Source organism: Octopus sinensis, linkage group LG2, assembly GCF_006345805.1.
Source record: "Octopus sinensis linkage group LG2, ASM634580v1, whole genome shotgun sequence".
NCBI lineage: Eukaryota > Metazoa > Mollusca > Cephalopoda > Octopoda > Octopodidae > Octopus > Octopus sinensis.
This window is the reverse complement of record NC_042998.1, coordinates 42,474,115-42,495,462: the sequence shown is the minus strand read 5'-3', so window position 1 is coordinate 42,495,462 and position 21,348 is coordinate 42,474,115. Positions and strand designations below refer to the sequence as shown.

The window sequence follows — 21,348 nt, the reverse complement described above, 5'->3', positions numbered from 1 at the left end:
GCTGTACTCATTGCCCACCCTCACCATACTGGTGTTTTATGGATGAAAAGGAATTGGGAAGTTTTATGCATGTTGTGCAAAAATTTCAGAGACGTTAAATAGAGATTGACAAAAGTGATAAATGATATAATGAGTTGGTAACACAATTAACAAATCCATTTTTGTTTGATGCAATCTATGGTGAAAATCTTACAGTAGTTATAAAATGCATGTTATTTCAAACTGTTGCTTCTATTAGAAGCGAATACATTTTTTATATTCAGACACCTGTACTTTAACATGTATAAAGTCAAGCCAATTTGAGTAGCTGATGTAGAATATGAGAGTTGCATGCAAATTTTATGATGCATGATTCTTTGAATTAATCTTATAAACAATTTCTATGGAAATCTGAAATTGTTTTAGGCTGTTAATCTAATTTTGGTTATTTATACTTTTTTATGTAAAGATGTGGAGAAAAAAAGTCTAATCCGAATGAGATCTCTACCACCATTATTTAAAGGTAAGATTAAATGAATGTTAGCATTCACTTTTTGTTTTTCTTTGTTTTTGTTATAAAATATGCATTCAAGAACAGTAGCTTTGTTAAATGTATAAGCTCAATGAGTTGTCCAATAAGTCTAATAGTGGTTCATTGTAATGATATTACTTTGCTTTTATTTTTATTTTTTACCTTAAAAAAACCTTTACCATTTGTGTTACCTCTTAGGTTTAAAAGATTCACCAAGAAAGGTTAAATTTATAGTCTTAGTTTAATATATGATGCAAAAGATTACAAATTTACCTGGTATTATCTTACATTAAAGTAAGGTCTAATGTGGTGAGCTGGCAGAATCATTAGCATGCTGGAAAAGATGCTAAGAATTTTGTCTGTCTTTACATTCTGAGCTCAAATTCTGCTGAAGTCAACATTGCCTTTCATCCTTTCAGGGTTCATAAAATAAGCCCCATTTGAGAACTAGGATCGATGTGATCAACTATCCCCTTCTCCCAAAATTTCAGGCTTTGTACCTATAGCAGAAAGAATATTAAATAAGATCTGACAGAATAAATAATATAGATATGGATTTTAAGGCGGCGAGCTGGCAGAAACGTTAGCACGCCAGGTGAAATGCATAGCCGTATTTCATCTGCCATTACGTTCTGAGTTCAAATTCCGCCGAGGTCGACTTTGCCTTTCATCCTCTCGGGGTTGATTAAATAAGTACCAGTCATGCACTGGGGTCGATATAATCGACTTAATCTGTTTGTCTGTCCTTGTTTGTCCTCTCTGTGTTTAGCCCCTTGTGGGTAGTAAAGAAATAGGTATTTCATCTGCCGTTACATTTTGAGTTCAAATTCAACCGAGGTCGACTTTGCCTTTCATCCTTTCGGGGTCAATAAATTAAGTACCAGTTATGCACTGGGATCGATGTAATCGACTTAACCCCTTTGTCTGTCGTTGTTTGTCCCGTCTATGTTTAGCCTCTTGTGGGCAATAAAGAAATAAGAATTGTTAGCACACCATTTTGTCCATCTTTACATACTAAGTTCAAATTCTGCCAAAATCAACTTTGCCTTTCACCCTTTTAGGGGCAATGAAATAAGTACTAGTCAATGTAATCAAATAGATCTCTCGATGTAATCAAATAGACCTCTCTTGCAAAATTTCAGGCCTTGAAATAGAAAGAAATATAGATATGAATTTTCAAACAGATTATATCCTTGATGTATTTCCTTGATTTTATTTGTATCTATTATTTAAATATTTCTTTTCTTTACAAAAGATTCGATAAAAGACTCATCAATGAAAGCAAAGAATTTAACGGCTGACGTTGAACTCCAAAACCAAACTAAATCAATTTCAAATTATCAGAACAATGAGGCTATTGAAAAGTCACCATTTATCTCGTCTAGCACTCTCAGTAAGAGTTCTGAAATAGTGTACAATTGTGAACAAACTGCTGAAAATAATCACAACCCTACCCGAAGTGCAAAGCAAAACAAACGAAGTAAACGAAATACTATCACAGGAGAAACCATTCGGGAAATTACATCAGTTCTTGCTGAAACAAAGTAAGGACTGATTTTTTTTCTTTTCCTATTGCTTATAGAAATGTGATAGACAGTTATTAAAGTTTACACAATCATTATATATGTTTCAAGATTTTATAACTAAATAATAAATGGAAGGTGTGGCTGTGGTGAGGTGGTTAAGAAATTTGTTTCCCAACTACATGATTTCAGGTTCAGTCCCACTATGTGGTAACTTGCACAAGTGTCTTCTACAACTCTAAGCTGACCAAAACTTTGTGACTGGATTTGGTCAGTGGTGAGTCTCAGTTTGTGGGGAAGGTAAAGAAAACCAGAAGTAGGTCAGAGAGGAAGGGATGATAAGTAACAGCACAAATGAGCTGGGGTGTGAAAAGTAAGTTTCATAAAATCGTAGACAGATTAGAAATAGGGAGATGATGTGAAGTGGGGTAGGTGTTAGAACTCAATATACATATGCTTCAGAAGAAAACATTAGTTGAGTACAGAGCATAATATGAGATTAAATAAATTATATTCATTTAATTTCATACATACATACATATATATATATATATATATATATATATATATATATATATATATATAATATATATATATATATATATGTATTTATATATCATCATCATCATCATCGTTTAACGTCCGCTTTCCATGCTAGCATGGGTTGGACGGTTCAACTGGGGTCTGGCAAGCCCGAAGGCTGCACCAGGCCAGTCAGATCTGGTAGTGTTTCTACAGCTGGATGCCCTTCCTAACGCCAACCACTCCGAGAGTGTAGTGGGTGATTTTATGTGCCACCGACACAGGTGCCAGACGAGGCTGGCAGACGGCCACGCTCGGATGGTGTTTTTTATGTGCCACCGACACAGGTGCCAGACGAGGCTGGCAGACGGCCACGCTCGGATGGTGTTTTTTATGTGCCACCTACACAGGTGCCAGACGAGGCTGGCAGACGGCCACGCTCGGATGGTGTTTTCTTATGTGTCACCGGCACAGGTGCCAGACGAGGCTGGCGAATGGCCACGCTCGGATGGTGTTTGTTACATGCCCTCAGCACGGAGGCCAGTTGATGCGGTACTGGCTACGGTCACGTTCAGATGGTTTTCTTATGTGCCACCGGCACTGGTACCATACAGGATACAAATAGGATACAAATTCCATTGATGTACATCTATTTTGATTTGGTTTTGATTTTGATTTTCACTTGCCTCAACAGGTCTTCTCAAGTGTCACAATAAGGAAGGTATGCACAGGTGGACTGACTACGTCCCAGGTAGAGGCCACGGGATATGGCTTCACTAGTCTTGCCGGGTCTTCTCACGCACAGCATACTTCCATAGGTCTCGGTCTCTAGTCATTTCCATGGTGAGGCCTAACGTCCGAAGGTCGTGCTTCACCACCTCGTCCCAGGTTTTCCTGGGTCTACCTCTTCCACGGGTTCCCTCAACTGCTAGGGATTGGCACTTTCTCACACACCTATCTTCATCCATTCTCGCCACATGACCATACCAGCGCAATCGTCTCTCTTGCACACCACAACTGATGCTTCTTAGGTACAACATTTCCCTCAAGGTACTAACGCTCTGTCGAGTAAGTACACTGACATTACACATCCATCGGAGCATACTGGCTTCATTCCTCACGAGCTTACACATGTCCTCAGCAGTCACGGCCCATGTTTCACTGCCATGTAGCATAGCTGTTCGTACACATGCATCATACAGTCTGCCTTTTACTCTGAGCGAGAGGCCTTTAGTCACCAGCAGAGGTAAGAGCTCCCTAAACTTTGCCCAGGCTATTCTTATTCTAGCAGTTACACTTTCAGCGCTCCCACCCCCACTACTGACTTGGTCACCTAGATAGCGGAAGCTATCAACTACTTCTAGTTTTTCCCCCCGGAAAGTGACGGAAGTTGTTTTCTGCAGATTTTCGGAGGTCAATGCTCCCGAGCATCTGCCACATACAAAAACTATCTTCCCAGTTAGCCTACCTTTGACATTGCTGCACCTCTTATGTGTCCATAGCTTACACTGGGTACATCTTATAGAGTTTCTACCTACACCTATATATATATATATATATATATATATATATATATTGATAAAAACGGTAAGACAACAAAAGAAAGAAAGAGACCTCGATATTATGTAAATAGAGGAATTTATCTGTAAATGTAATATGTGACAATTATTTGGTAGCCATGATAAAACTCTGAGTTTCAAATGTCGAGGTGGAAATCCATGCTGCTATCTCTTCAGTTATCCAGCCATCGGAAAAATGCCTAAGATAAATAAATGTATGAGATGGAAAGCTTTCTTTTACATAAGATAAATAAACACATTTTTCCGATGGCTGGATAACTGAAGAGATGGCGGCATGGATTTCCACCTCGGCATCCGAAGCTCGGAATTTTATCATGACTACCAAATAGTTATCACATATTACATTTACAGATATATATATAAAGGGTAAAAAACCCCATTGGTCAACTGGTCATGAATGACCATGGGATTGCACTTGGAAAGTTACCCTTCAAGGTACAAGTCTGAGCAAGGTTGCTTATGGAAGACAAGCAGTTGCCCATGCATACCAGCCTCCCCTCTCCACACCACCAATGTTGTCCAAGGGAAAGGCAAAAGCTGATAAAGCTTGGCACCAGTGACATCACAACTCATTTCTACAACTGAGTGAAATGAAATAACATGACATAAAGTGTCTTGCTCAAGAATACAACACACAGTCCAGTCCAAGAATCAAACTCACTACCTCATGATTGTAAGCCCAGCACTTTAACCACAGAGCCATGCTCCTTCACATCAATATATATGTTTTCAGTAGGAAACCATGCCAGAATAGATAATGGACAATGGTGTGGCCCCCTAGCCTTACAATCTCCTGTCAAACTACTTAACCCATGCCAACATGGAAAATGGACGTTAAATCATGATGATGGTGGTGGTGGTGGTGGTGGTGGTGATGATAATAAGGAATAGGTTAATGTATGTATGTATGTATGTATGTATGTATGTATATGTGCAGGTTTGTATGTTTTGTTTTATGCATGTATTCTCATGCATATAGTTGCATATATAAACATGCTCATATATATTTAAATTTATGTGATTGTTCAGTTTTATTTCAAGATTTCTTGTCAATAGAGAAAGAGCCAGTTTCTAACCAAGATCCAAGGCACCTTCATTGGAATGTATGTATATATGTATGTATATTGAATCTACAATAAACTTCTCGCTTTAGGTTCATTATAAATGTCCTAGCTATATTTCCTAACTTACACAAATAAGTAGAAGTATAGTTAAGAGGAAAATTTTCTCACCACACCCCACACCCACTCTGGTACTGGTACTAGGGTGGCGAGCTGGCAGAATCGTTAGCACACCGAGCGAAATGCTTAACGGTATTTCGTCTGCCGTTTACGTTCTGAGTTCAAATTCCGCCGAGGTCGACTTTGCCTTTCATCCTTTCGGGTTCGATAAATTAAGTACCAGTTATGCACTGGGGTCGATATAATCGACTTAATCTGTTTGTCTGTCCTTGTTTGTTCCCTCTGTGTGTAGCCCCTTGTGGGCAGTAAAGAAACAGGTACTGGTGCAAAGATCTGCAAAATTTCCACTACTATACCAGGCCTGTTAATTAAGATGACAGGTGCCTAAAGTGTCTCTAGCTCTGAGTACTGAGAAGCCTTGATATGCTTCCACAAACGAATTATATATCTGAAATTTTTTTTTTTTTTTTTTGATAAAACACTTCGTATTCATTTTATTTTATTCTATTTTAGAAATTGCTGCAACAAAAAGGACAATGATTCAGAAGAGAATAGTGAAGAAAATAAACATATGGCAAGAGAAACAGAGCTTGAAGAAGAACTCATGTGAGTTTTAGAATAATTAATTCTTACCTCAAACTATCACGTAGGTTGCTTATGGATGTTGTTAGATAACCTGTTATATTGATGATTAACAAATTCTGTTCAATTATAAATGGTTCTTAGTCTGCTCTAATTGATCTTTGTTAAGTTCCTATATACCATATCTTCCATATTGTTCTCTTATAGGCAATTAGCAATCATCTGATTACTCTTACTCATTCACTGACTTTTCATTAGTGGTATTAGTCACATAAGTTTGTCCAATGTTCACTGAATTTCTTTATCACAACCCAAACCATATGTTTTTTACTTAAACTGAGCAAGTTCTAAAAAGTATCATCTTCCCATTTCTTTTTTGTCTTTCTGTGTAATTGTGAGCTTTTCATAAATGAATTCTGTGAAATAAAGTTCACAGTATTTTTTTCTCTTGATCAGTGTCACCTTAATACAATAATGGGCAACCTACCACCCATGGGATTTTCTGTATGGCATGCTTAATGAAAAAAATAGTTTTAAATTTTTTTGTAGTGTAGCCCACATGATGATGAACTATGCATTATGTAGCCTACTTCGCAAAAAAGATTGCCCATGCCTACCGTAACCCTTTAACATCTAAACTAGCCCTTTCCAGCCAAAATATTCTATCACTTTTATGTTCAAACTTACCAGATCTAACATGTCATACCTACCCTACAATGCCATTATGAAAATAAATAATCACATCATTGAAATCATGAAGCCACAAGATAAGCATGATAAATTCAAAACAATATGAATAAATAAGCATTACATTTGACAGAGTAATCTGAATGCTAAAGAGGTAATACATTACTTGTTCTGTGAATGAGCTTTCTTTCTCTTCTTCATTGACTTCTACTTTTCAATAAATCTAACATACATTGCTTAACTCAACTTTCTGGATGTTTGTATTTTCCAGGGAAACCAAGTGTACTTTAGCTAAAGTACTAAACACTTTAACAACTTACCAAGAGACAATAGCCAGAAAAGATTTGATAATCTTACAATTAGACCAGCATCTTGAAGAACTCGAAATGAGTTCACAACCAGGTTTGAAAAAGTAAATATCAAATTTCTTTATGATTTTTGAAAGCCGCATTTTCATCTTGGGGAAGAGATGGAAGTCCACAGGGGTTAAATCTGGCAAATAGGGCAGGTGCAGAAGTGATACCATGTTGTTTTGGGCTAGAAACTCATGAGTGAGGAGAGCTCAATGACAGGGTGCATTATCATCATCTTCATCATCATCATCATCATCGTTTAACGTCCGTTTTCCAAGCTAGCATGAGTTGGGCAGTTCAACCGGGGTCTGGGAAGCCAGGAGGCTGCAACAGGCTCCAGTCTAATCTGGCAGTGTTTCTAAAGCTGGATGCCCTTCCTAACGCCAACCAATCGATGAGTGTAGTGGATGCTTTTTACGTGCCAGGGGAGGCTGGCAGCAGCCACAATCGGTTGGTGCTTTTTACATGAAAAATCCCACAGATCTGGTCACTTTCGCTGAATGTCCTTCCTCAAGTACTTCAAAACGATGTGGTAGAACTCTCGATTAAGAGTCTAGTCCTGGGGGATGAATTCTCAATGCACAATATTGTGGATCACAAAATAAAAAAAAAAGGTAACATGCTCTAGATTGAACTGCAGCGCTATCATCATGGAAATTAAGAGTTCTTCCATTGTGATGACTGATACTGCATCTCAGGGTTATACCTGTAGACCCAACTCTTGTCATCTGTGATGATCCTTGACATGAAGGATGAGTCATCTGTGGCCCACTGATAGAGATCTTGATAGACTTTGATCTGATGTCCATGACAAAACTGCAAAATACAGTATACATGTAAACACAAAAAAAAATTTTTACAACTCGCAAAGTAAACACAATGATGTCACTCAGCATACTATCTCATGAAGGTCACTGCTAACTCTCATTGAGCACACAATCATGTGCTGTCATCTGTTGGCATGCTACAGAACTAGTCCAGGAACATTTTGATACCATCTTGTACACACACATATATAGAGAGAGACAGACAAGCAGACAAAGAGACAGACAGAGAGTGAGAGAGAGAGAGGGGGAGGAAGGGAGGAATGGATAGATTGATAGATAGATAGATAGATAGATAGATAGATAGATAGACAGATAGGTAGATAGATAGATAGATAGATAGATAGATAGATAGATAGATAGATAGATAGATAGATAGATAGATAGATGAATACCATGTTTGTATATGCAACAGCTGTTTTGTCTCAATACTCACACCCTCAGCATACACACATACAGCACACATACAGCACAGCACACACAGACATACATATATCTTCATGAAATTAACTAATCTATGCATACACATTCAATCAATATTTTCCGCATTCAGTTTATAGTTTTAATGATATTGTTTCACTCATAGCAAACACCAAAATTGAATAAACTCTAATTTTAATTATTCTACATACATGTCATACTTTCAGTGAGAATGCTTCGAAAAAAATCAAAGAGATCCAAGAACATATTCGAGTTTTGCAAAATAAGAATCGTTTCCTCAATAAGGAAGTTCAAAGACTTGCAACATTTCGTCAGCAAGATCAGTTGAAATACGCTGACCAATACGAGTATGTAAATATATATATTTTTTGTTTTTGTTTGTTTTTGTTTTTCCAGTTTCAGCTCTTGAGCTGTGGCCATGCTGGGGCACCGCCATTGTGGTGAAAGAGTACAGCAGGGATCACCACCCCCTGCCGGAGCCTCGTAGAGCTTTTAGGTGTTTTCGCTCAATAAACACACACAACGCCCAGTCTGAGAATCGAAACCGCGATCCTGCGACCGCGAGTCCGCTGCCCTAACCACTAGGCCATTGCGCCTCTCTATATATACATTTATTCATTATCGAATTGTTTTTTTATTTAAGTCATTTCTATTTGGGTGAGATATCTGGTTTAAACATCTTTTTCTTATTTTTCTTGTTGTAGTAGCAGTAATAGTAGTAGTAGTAGTAGTAGTAGTAGTAGTAGTAGTAGTAGTAGTAGTAGTAGTAGTTTTCATGGAGAATTGTGCTGCTGCTTCTACTGCTACTGTTACTGCTGCCACTGTTGTTGTTGCTGCTACAACTACTGCCACTGCTGCTACCACCACTGATGCCACTGCTGCTGCTGCCACTGCTGTTGTTGTTGTTGTTGTTGTTATTTAACCTCATGTCATCTCTAATCAAACATAACAGCTACTGAAGTTTTTCCAGCTGGGATCATTATGCTTTTTTTTTTTCTTTTTTCTTCAGACTTGTCATCTCTAGGATTACATTTCTACTGTGTCTTCTTTTGAAGCAGTTTTGTTGTAATTTAAAGAAAATTTGGTAGCTATTTCTAACAAGTCAAACAACTCCACAGAGACTTCCTTTTTAGCTTTTTATCACTGGTTATTACAGTACCTTACCACAGCTCATAAGAGGCAAAGCATTTTCAGCTCAGTATTATCATGAACATTAGTTCTATAATCTAAAATCAGTCAAGTACACATTTCATAGATCTGCATGAGACCCATTGCTGCCAGTGAGTCTTTCTAAATGGCATATCTAAAGAAAAATTACCTTGAATTTTTCTTAGTAGTGTGGTCTGCCTGATGATGAACCAAGTTCTATGCAGCTTCCTTCCCAAAAAAGTTTGTCCTTGCCTGCATGAGACAATAAGTTGGCTAATGAAAATGTGACAAGAAATCAATAAAATAAAATACTATTATCTTCTCTCCTTGTCTTGTAACAGATTTAACCTTGGGTGGGGATAGGGGTTAAGCCAGCTCCTATTGAGGTCACAACGTCACGGGTCAAAGTGGTCCATGCACGTCTGTTGGTAGCCAATTCTGCAGCATGTCGAAGGCATTCCCAGTTCCAGTGTTGAACACCAAAGACTCAAGGGCCAGAAACAAGTTCCATATCTGCTTTGACTGTTGTGATCCACGTCTTCAGCTGACCACATCTCCACTTATGCCAACCAAGGAGAGGATCTGGTGCTATTGCCTTCTAAACAAGTTCATCATGGCAAGTTCATCATGGCAGTCCCAGTACTGTCAAGAGCAGTATATTCCAGTATAAACATGGTAATAAACGGATTAATACCCTCACTTGGCTCTTGGCTGCCTTTAGCAGAGGAGTTGCAAGTGTTTTCAGGCAGGTTTTCTGTTTAAAGATACCTTCCTGCTTTCCATCAGTCTCAGACACTTTGAAAAAAGTTATGAGAACTAACCTACTTCCTGGTTAAATGGTGAAAAATAAAATACAGCTATTGAACAAGTGAAAAATAAAAATCTAAGGCAGTATTTTTAAATCCTGACTTATATCCCATCATATCTTTTTTTTTAGGATATATCTTTTATCTTTTGGTTGTTTCATTCATTGGACTGTGACCATGCTAGGGTATCACCTTTAAGGGTATAGTTACCGAGTGGGGACAAACACAGCACACACACATGCACACACGTGCGCGCGCGCACACACACACACACACACATACACACATATACAATGGGTACCTCACAGTTTCTGTCTACCGAATTCACTGACAAGGTATTGGTTGGCCTGGCACTATATTAGAAGACATTTGCCCAAGGTGCCACATATTGGGACTGAACTTGAAACCACATAGTTGCAAAGCAAAATAGTTCTTTTTTTTCCATATTAAAAAGTAAGCATATAATAAATACATTGAGGACAAGACAGAAACAAACGTAGAAAAAAACCATTTTAATGGTGAATCTTAAAGTGGATGCTGCTATAAAAATATCATGTAATATATTGGTTTAAAGAAATCTTTGGATGAAGATGCAGGTTCAGTTACTCTTGGTAACCTTCAGACATTTTTTCATCCAAGAGTTTGTTTTCTTTTTTTAACCCTAATTATCACATATTAATTATAGCTGTATCCACTTTCAGATTCACCATTGCAATAATTTCTCCCATAGTCTTTCAAAGCTTCTACATTTTCATAAGCAAAAAAGAATATCATCTATTAGAATTAGTTCTAATTTAATAATTATCATACTCTTTTACTTGTTTCAGTCATTTGACTGTGGCCATGCTGGAGCACTGCCTTTAGTTGAGCAAATCAACCCCAGGACTTATTCTTTGTAAGCCTAGTACTTATTCCATTGGTCTCTTTTGCCGAACTGCTAAGTTATGGGGACGTAAACACACCAGCATCGGTTGTCAAGCGATGTTGGGGGGACAAACAGAAGCACATAAACATATACATACATATACATATATACATATATACGACAGGCTTCTTTTAGTTTCCGTCTACCAAATCCACTCACAAGGCTTTGGTCAGCCTGAGGCTATAGTAGAAGACACTTGCCCAAGGTGCCATGCGGTGGGACTGAACCTGGAACCATTTGGTTGGTAAGCAAGCTACTTACCACTCAGCTACTCCTGCGATTATAGGTTATAAATCTTTCAGATTTAACTATGTTAGTGAATATGTATCACAATATCATAGAGTTGTGATAAACAATGTTTTATTTGATTTATGCTTCTTTTAATAATGAAAAAAAACAGTGAAATTTAATGTTTTCTATTGATTTGAAGAATCACTAGAGCATTAGGGAAAAATGCTTTGCATATTTGTTCTGGCTTTTTATATTCTGAATTCAAATATTGCCAAGGTCAATTTAGCTTTCCATCTCTCCAAGGACAATAAAATGTATCAGTAAAGTTTTGAGGATTGATGTAATCAATTAACCTCTTCCTCAAAACTGCTGGCCTTGTACCTACATTAGAAACAGTTAAAGGTGACAAGCTGGTAGAATCATGAGCACACGAGAAATGCTGAATAGCATTTAGTTTGTCTTTATGTTCTGAGTTCAAATTCCACCGAGGTTGACATTGCTTTTCAGTCTTTTAGGATCAATAAAATAAGTACCTGCTGAGCAGTGGTGCGGAGTCAATGTAATCGCACCCCAACCAAAAAATTTCAAAAATCTTGTGCCTATATTAGAAAGAATTATTATCATTATTATTATTATTATTATTATTATATTATTATTATTATTATTATTATTAAGGTGGTGAGCTGACAGAATCATTAGCACACTAGGCAAAACGCTTAGCAGCATTTTGTCTATCTTTATGTTTGGAGTTCAAATTCCACCGAGGTTGACTTTGCCTTTCATCTTTTCAGAGTCAATAAAATAAATACCAGTTGAATATTTGGGTCGATGTAATCAACTCATCTCCCCAACACCAAAATTACTGCCCTTGTGGCAAAATTTGAAACCATTATTATTTTTGTTGTTGTTGTTGTTATTGTCATTGTTGTCATTGTTATTATTATTATTATTATTATTATTATTATTATTATTATTATTTTAAACCATTCAAATGTCATGTAAATTAGGAATTACAGATACAGACTTGAAACAAGATCGTTGCATAATCTGGATCTTTAAGTCACATTTATAATAACAATAAAAAAAAATTCTTAATCCTCAATCAATTCCAATAGGCTTTAGTTCACAAAGTTTATCACTGTTTATTTTTAGTGAATATCACTGTTTATAAACAAGTTTATCCTTAGTTCACAAAGTTTGTCACTGATATATTGTGGTAAATTTCTGATCTTCAAAATTTAGAAATGTAAAATAACAAATGTCCGAAACTTTACAAAAATTTACAAGGAAACATAGGCACAAGATTGGTTGTGTGGGTTCAGAAGCTTGTTTTGCAACCATGGGATTTCAGGTTCAATCCTACTCCATGGCACCTTAAGTAAATATCGTCATCATCACTGTTTAATGTCCATTTTCCATGCTGGCATGAGTTGGATGGTTTGACAGGAGCTGGCCAGCCAAAGAACTGTCTAGACTCCAGTTGTTTGTTTTGGCATGGTCTCTACTGCTGGATGCCCTTCCTAACACCAACCTCTTTACAGAGTGTGCTGGATGCTTTGGGCATGCCACCATCATGGCTGCATTTTTTGTGGTACCAACACAAGTGCATTTTATATGGCATGTGAATGAATTTGGCAGACAGAAACTCTGTGGAAGTTTGTTGTATATATGTGTGTGTGTGTATATGAGTTTTTATGCCTGTGCTGCCTCTCATCACCACCACTTTACAACTGGTATTGTAAAGTTGTAATAGTGGTGGTAGTGGTGATGGTGGTGAGAGACATACACATTACATCTCCACAACTCAGCGATCCAACAAAAAAGACCAACAGCATAAGTCCCTGACTTTAAAAAAGAATGTAAATCCTGGGGTCAATTTATTCAACTAAAATTCTACAAAGTGGTACCCCAGCATGGCCATAGTCCAATGACTGAAGCAAGTAAAAGATAAAAGATAAACTTGTTTTTTATGCAGTAAATATATTTAAACTGATGGATGTGTTTCTTATTGACATTTTAGTGAAATAAAAATCTTAGAATCAGAAATTTATTCGTGTAAAAGGGAATTCTGCCATTTGATCCAGTCATGCATAAAGTTTCCTCAAAGTGAAAATATTGATGAATCACAGTTTATCTCTACAAATCAGACCTATGTAAGAATTTTTGTTTTAGTTACTGTTAATATTTGTTTTGAATTGTTATAAATAACTGTAAATGTTAGCATGAAATGAGTTCAAGGGCTTTTTTAACTTTTCATTCATAAATCTGAAGCAGCAATGTCCATAGCTTTTTACTTTTTCCTGAATTGCTGGGAAAGAAAATACCTGGATGAGGTTAGAAAAATTAATTTTTGTTTTGTATCCTCACATGTGAATAAAATAACATCATTCCTTATCAGATACCAAACAAGAGAGTTGTGTATGAATGAAGCTGTGAAGAAAAAAACAATGTTAACAGTTTGAATATTTATTAAATCTATAAATTGTGGTTGAATCTAAGAAAATGCAAGATCACTGAAGAAAATTATTTACAAGTCTGAAAAGCTTATTTTAATATTTGAAACTGTTGAGACATTTGGATCTGTCTCTGAGTAGTGAAATAACTCTGAGGAAGAAGGACTGAGTAACGATTGAATACAAAGCTGAAAAAGTAACATACAGTGATGTGGTAGGAGAGCTTAATATCAGCAGATGGAGGAAGCAGATGTTGCTGTCGTAGTTGTGTCAGTATTATATAGAGAACCCATTGATTGTAAATATAATTATAAAGTGTTATTGAAATTAGGGCTTTAACCCTTTAACATTCATATTTCTCTGTCAAATGTAATGCTTATTTATTCACATTGTTTTGAATTAACCATGCATTCTCTTGTAGCTTTAAGATTTTGATGATGTGATTGCACATTTTTAGAATAACATTGTAGGATAAGTGTGAGAGACCAGATCTTGAACATAAAATAGATAGAATATTTAGACCAAATATGGCTAAAGGGTAAATTAGATTTCAAATTTTGAAACTTATTGATACTTATTTACCTTTCATTCTTGTGTACATAATAAAATAAGTACTCATAATAAACTAACAAAGGCATTTGTAGAGAGGCCTGATCCCATAATAAACATATTTTTTTTTCATTTGTTTCATTTTCTTTTATAATTTTAAATATTTGTCCAAATCTTAAGTATGGTAGTCAAATATTTATATATATTTTGTATTCCTGTATAAACTTTCTTAGTATAAAGAAAAAGTTTGCAAACTTCTTGAAGAAGCAAGACAAACAAATCCCAGTTTACCAGTATATGAGAGGTAAATTATTTTTTATTTCTTTTATAACATTTTATATATTTTTATTGATTTCTTAGACATGAAATTGTAGATACATATGAAAAAGACACTATTTTTAGTTCCATTTTTTAAAAGTTATGGTTTTTGTTTGAAGGAATTTAAACTACCTCCTCAGTATATCAGTAAGTATATAGCACTCTTACTTCACTAGTCAGGGATCTCATCACAGGCTGACAAGACCTACTGTTGGTACCATGTAAACCAGTACTACCTGTTCCATGGTCAAGTGGCCCATTTGTGTAGCTTACTACTTTTGTGACCAGGGTGTCTGGACACCTAGGAGGACTAAAATCAAGACCAACTGAAGAGTGGTTGAGCTCCTTGTGGGCCAACACTATCCAGTTGGAGAAGACAATGGCAAACCATTCCAAGAAAACACTGTAAGAATGTCAGAACAAAGTAATGTTATAGCTTTATCTGATGGGTGAACTTACACTTAATCAAGAAAACTTTCATTGTAGTGTCATGAACACACTGCAAAAGCATAAGATGCATAACAATGACAACTTCACCAAAAATCAAGGAAAAATAGATACCATATACCATACATACTTTTCATAGAGCCTTATTTTCCAAAATAGATAAATTTAGTTTTAGCAAGCTAATTTTATTCCATTAAATAAATTTTGTTAATTATTTAATAACCATTTGATATCTTTTCACTAGGCTGATAGCTAAACAGGTTCATGTCGACAGTTATGGCTTTAAGCATGTACATAGTACTTCAGATATGGCCATACACTATACATGCCAGCAGCTCTCTTTACACTACAGCAAACAACTAGAAAACTATGACTGTAACCAAATACAATGGAAAATTTTCACTAAAAACCTAAACACTCCAACTGAATGGTGGAAAAATAAGAAAAAGGTACTGTCATAATTTAATTCATAAATATATATTTTTTTGATTAAACATACAAAATCTTGTACAAAAGAACCCTTTTCTATTTGCTTCATTCAAGAACTGCCTCTCTTAAAGGTTACTTCATTGCTTATGATTGTGAAAATGAAATTTTAAAACTAATAGAATCAGTTGGAAATTGAAACCTCTACACCAGCCACAGGTGTTATATGACATAGAAAGGATTCTGAAAAAGATAGGGTACCTTATTTGTCTGAATAAACCTTAAAATAGTCCAATCAATTCAAAAAGACTTCAGCTCATGATCATCTATTTTGCAGACTTGTTATACTAAATGGGACACTGAAACTGGTAAAAACAATAAATAAGTGGTCTAGATATTTTATTGTATTTCACCTCACAAAGCTACTTTTGTAACACAGTCACATTTACCTGTTATTACCTGAAGGTTAATTAAATGAGTACCTGTAAAGTAGTCAGAGTTTTTGCTTGACAAGTTAACAGAGCTCTAGTTTTCTAACCAATGGATCATCAGCTATTTATCTATGTACTATACTGATATCAAAGCAAAGACATTTAATACTGAATAAATCGGTCTTTCTTATCATAAGAAGTACAATTTACCACTGTTGACAAGTTCACTGTGTAACAGACAAATGATTTCTTACTCAGCAGGGCTGAACTTAAATATCCACAAGATCTAAAGAAGGGTAACTGGAAACTATTTGAATCATAGCATGAAGATGAAGACAATGTCTTTGATGATGCCCCACCCCCAATGACCCAATTGGCTATGGACATTGCTCAGTTGCTAGAATTTATCTTAATGATATCCCACTCTCTCTCTTTCTCTCTCTCTCTCCCACTTTCTCTTTATCTGACTGTCTGTCTGTCTCAAGAGAAATCAAAAGAAATCATTATTAGCTATGTTTAACTTTATTTGGCTGAAGACTCTATGTTCATTGTGGTTCATTCAAGAAAAGATGGTTTGTTAATAGACAGACATACTGGTGTTGGAAGTTTGACTGAGTTTGTTTCAAAGAATTTATCAAGATGCGTGTAGAATGTATTAAAATCTTTTGTTTGATGTTTTTCAAAATAGTACTGAGCAAAACTGGGCTGATATTTTTTTGAGACAAACAATTTTATAATGAATGTATGTATTGGGAATTTAGTTTCTACCATACCATAAAAGAAAAATCAAAGCCCCAATCTTGAGAGGATGTTAATTATGACTTTTAAATGTTTTAGTTTGTCAGATTTATTTGAAAGAAAGGTGTTTGATGTTTTTTAATTTGATCTTCTTTCCAACCAAATTAACTTAGAATTATTCTGTTTAGATCCTGTACAATATACTTTTATTCTAATTATATTATAATTTTATACTGCCATCCAAAAAAATTCCATTTAATTATTTGTTTACTTTTCGTTTATTTATTTTCCAGAAAAAGGAACTGAAATTGCTTGGTCGCAAAGGGATACCTGACCAGTTCCGTGGAAAGCTTTGGAGTTATTTTATTAAATTAAAGTTAGAAAATATAATGTCTGACAAAGGACTTCATTATTTTAGTAATCTATGTAATATTCAAATTGATTGTCAGGTACAACTGTTTTTTCTTGTTGATATAAACTGTATTTTATATATGCTTTTGTGGTTATTTTCAGTCGTCATGAATTCTGTAATATTTTTATTTATTTATGTGCCCTTTTCCCAGTTTATGTAGCATATGTGTTCCCCCCAGCAGGACAGGACACCAGTCCATCACAGCATTCCTCAAGAAACAGGAAGAAAGAGTGAGAGAAAGTTGGGGCGAAAGAGTACAACAGGGGTTGCCACCACCCCCTGCCAGAGCCTCGTGGAGCTTTAGGTGTTTTTGCTCAATAAATGCACACAACACCCGGTCTGGGAATCGAAACTGTGATCCTCCAACCGTGAGTCCGCTGCCCTAACCACTGGGCCATTGCACCTCCACTCTGTAATATTAGGACTTCATAAATGAATGAGCAACTCAAAAAATTGATTAATTCATTTGTTTCTATTTGAATAGTTATCTCGACAAGAGCTGCAAATTTAAAACGTTCATTAGTTAGAAAATATAAACAAGAGACGTTTTAATTTGAACAATACATTGCATTCTTATACATTGATATTGCTACAGTTGATATTGCCACAGTTTTTGAGGTGGATTGAAAATCAGATGTCTCTAAATAAATGTGGATTTTAACTTGTTGGAGAATAAATAACAGGATTTCTGGAGCTAGTGGTCCTATGGGAATTTGTAATTAATATCAATCAATTGGCTAGGTTTGTCAAAGTTCTTTTATTGCCATTCACCACAGATCTGAAGCAGATTCCAAGTAGAGAGACCATGTCATTGATGAGGTAATAAATAGTGACAAAAAGACTTTAACAAACTTAGCTAACTGATGGATTAACTGGACAGTTAATCAAACCATTGACTGCTTAATTAAATGTTAATGAATTGACATTATTACCACTGCATAATTCAACAAAGTATTAAACTACATGGAAGAAAATGTATCAGCATGTTAAGTAACCCTAGCTACTGCCCTCCCTCTCTCTCTCTCTCTCACTATCTATCTATCTATCTATCTATCTATCTATCTGTCTGTCTGTCTGTCTGTCTGTCTGTCTGTCTGTCTGTCTGTCTGTCTGTCTGTCTGTCTGTCTGTCTGTCTGTCTATCTATATCAATATTCTCTCTTATACTCTAAACTCCAGACTGGAATGCTATAGTTAAACTTTCCTTCCCAATTACTAAGCTGCAATAATTTCTTACAAAATATTACCTTCAGTACTTTCACATGATCATCATGCCAACTGCAGCTCAAAAGAGTATCATAAGGAACCATTTCCCACCATCTAACATATAAAAAAAGTTCCCTGGATAATAATATCCCCTCCACTCACCCATCAAACTATAAACTAGAGCAACAAATGAAGTTTGTGACTTACCACCAAGTGCTTGATAAACTATTCCTCCATCACCAATTTATTGATCATACCAGATTAGGGTTCCTTAATTTACAACAATATTTTCATGACAATAACACAGTGAGCTGACAGAACCATTAGCATACTGGGCAAAATGCTTAGCAGCATTCTGCTCATTTTTATTTTCTGAGTTCAAATTTTATTGAGATCAACTTTGCCTTTCATCATTTCAGGGTTGATAAAGTGACCAGTTAAACACTTACCCTATACCATTACATTGCTGGGCTTTTGGGGTCCATAAAATAAATACTAGTTGAGCACTGGGGTTGATGTAATTGACTTACACACTTTCCCAAAATTTGAAACCAAACTTTTTACAACAACGCCTTGATTTTACCATTTAGTAATTTTTAGAGGTTAAATCAATATAATTTAAACCCATAGACAACATATTGTTCTTCTTGCCAGAAAAAAAAGCTAATTCAGCCTAACAGGAACTAATGTTAAGATTAAATTGTAAAATATACATTGGGATAATTTTTGTTTGTATCACTCCTTCTAGAATTTATCTATTTCAGAAGTTCTAGAAGTATAAAATTCCATTTGCTTCATATTTACAGTCGGCTGCTAAATATCGACGACAAGTCTTTGTTGATCTCTTACGAACGATGCCAAATAATGTTAAGTTTTCATCAGCAGAGAGTAAAGGGGTGAGCCAAATTTTCAATATTTTGTTGTCATTTCATTTACTTTTTTTCTTTAGATAAATATTGCATTACTCTATATTCCAACATCATAAGGAAGAAAATGCACCAAAGTTAACAACCAGAATAAGTCTTCTTTATTTCAACATAAACCTTGTAATTACAGCCATCGTCTACAGGTTTGTATGATATGGAAGTATGTATTACACCTTTGCAGAAATGTGGCTTAAGAGAATTACTTAAAGTGATTCTACAATCTTTATAACACTTTAACCCTTTTGAATTTAAACTAGCCATAACCAAGCAAAATATTCTACCTGTTTAGTCAAATCAGCCTGATCCAGACCCCCACATGTCCCATATAATGATATTGTAAAAATAAAGATGTAGGAATGGCTGTGTGGTAAGTAGCTTGCTTACCAACCACATGGTTCTGGGTTCAGTCCCACTGCATGGCACCTTGGGCAATAGCCTCGGGCCGACCAAAGCCTTGTGAGTGGATTGTGTAGATGGAACCTGAAAGAAGACCATCATATATATGTATCTAAATATATATGTGTATATATATATATGTGTGTGTGTGTGTGTGTGTACATGTGTGTATATGTTTGTGTGTCTGTGTTTGTCTCTCCAACATTGCTTGACAACCGATACTGGTGTGTTTACATCCCCATAACTTAGCAGTTCAGCAAAATAGACCGATAGAATAAGTACTAGGCTTCCAAAGAATAAGTCCTGGGGGTCGATTTGCTCGACTAAAGGCGTTGCTCCAGCATGGCCACAGTCAAATGACTGAAACAAGTAAAAGAGTAAAGAGTATATCACCTTGAAATTTCAAGCCTTCAAGATAATGTATGAATAATTCAAAATAATGCAACTAAATAAGTGCTACATTTGACAGAGTAATCTGAATGCTAAAAGATTAAAAGTCATTTCTGAAATCTTTTTTTATCTTCACAACTAATTCCTCCAGTTTGTGCATTGATTCTCTGGCTGGTGCTAAAAGCTATGTATAGTCACAAATCCATTCAACTATAATTTTTACTTGAGTTATTTTAGTAAACAGTAAAATTATTTTCTAATCATATTTTCTTAATTTGAAATTAGACAAAATCATACTTTTCAGTTGATTTATTTCATCATTAGAGAGAAAAGTCTTTTGATATTTATATCTACACTACATTGATCCTCTTAAGTTCTTAACTAGTTGCACATAGACACAAACAAGTGTGAAGAAAATGAAGCTTATTTCTTGAGGCAAAACATTTTCATCATGTCTCGAGAGATACATTCATTATTAAAGATGTATTAGATGAGGGGCAATGTGCAACTGACATTGAGGCAAAAATGAAGTTTTTTTTTTATTTACAAGTTATAAGATCACTCTTGATTTTGATATCTTAAAATTCCATTTACTAGAAAGTTTTTTTTTTATATATATATTTTAGTTCAGTTCTAAGTTTAACAAGAAAAAATTTGGGTTTTTTTCCTTCTTTTTTTTTGTTGTTATTGTTAAACATGAACTACAAATTATGAAGCAGAAATTTAATAAGAAGATATTTTTCAGGTGATGGACCTTCAAGACATACTTTTGGCATATTGTGTTCACAATCCCTGTATTGGTTACTGCCAGGGTATGAACTTCTTTGCAGCAATGTGTCTCTTGTTTATGAATGCACATGATACATTCTGGTAAGAGTTTGATTTTTTTAATATTTTTGTTTGCATCCTCTTTATCTATAATTATAAATAAAATTTAAAATGTATAATTGGACGTTGTATACATTTCCCTCTAAGTGGGTGTAAATTGATATTAAGAAGGATAGGTACAGGTATGTATATGCACTGGTGTGGCCCAATAGGTGTAGGCATGGCATAAGTGCAGGTATGGTTGTGTGGTTGAGAAGCTTGCTTCCCAACCATGTGGTCTTGGGTTCAGTCCCATTGTGCCAATCAAAAGCCAATCAAAGCCTTGTGAGTGAATTTAGTGGACAGAAAATGAAAGAAGCCCATTATATGTGTACTCTTGTCTAGACATCATGTGATGAATGGGTGTTAAAGAGAATCATTAACACCCATTCATGAGAAGCTGTTCATTTCCAGTCTTCTGTGGGAAACATGTCTAGCCAAGGGAAAATATTACCTTATTTGGAAACAGGGGAGG

The 21,348-nt window shown here is 35.5% G+C and overlaps 1 protein-coding gene and 1 long non-coding RNA gene across 3 annotated transcripts in view; one reads left to right on the top strand and one right to left on the bottom strand.

Moving 5' to 3' along the window:
• LOC115223623 overlaps positions 1-21,348 on the top strand; it is a 218,347-nt gene that overhangs the window by 44,487 nt on the left and 152,512 nt on the right. For both annotated transcript variants that reach the window (XM_036512643.1, XM_029794291.2), the window contains exons 7-17: positions 449-502; positions 1,767-2,055; positions 5,831-5,923; positions 6,858-6,998; positions 8,411-8,551; positions 13,336-13,468; positions 14,551-14,621; positions 15,327-15,531; positions 16,971-17,126; positions 19,101-19,190; positions 20,752-20,876. In XM_036512643.1, coding sequence (XP_036368536.1) covers positions 449-502; positions 1,767-2,055; positions 5,831-5,923; positions 6,858-6,998; positions 8,411-8,551; positions 13,336-13,468; positions 14,551-14,621; positions 15,327-15,531; positions 16,971-17,126; positions 19,101-19,190; positions 20,752-20,876 — 1,498 coding nt within the window. The remainder of the gene's footprint in view (positions 1-448; positions 503-1,766; positions 2,056-5,830; positions 5,924-6,857; positions 6,999-8,410; positions 8,552-13,335; positions 13,469-14,550; positions 14,622-15,326; positions 15,532-16,970; positions 17,127-19,100; positions 19,191-20,751; positions 20,877-21,348) is intronic.
• LOC118767691 overlaps positions 10,686-21,348 on the bottom strand; it is a 12,690-nt gene continuing 2,027 nt past the window's right edge. Inside the window, exons 2-3 of the long non-coding RNA XR_005003608.1 lie at positions 13,109-13,110; positions 10,686-10,696 (exon numbers count right to left, since the gene is read on the bottom strand). This is a non-coding gene — a long non-coding RNA (uncharacterized LOC118767691). The remainder of the gene's footprint in view (positions 10,697-13,108; positions 13,111-21,348) is intronic.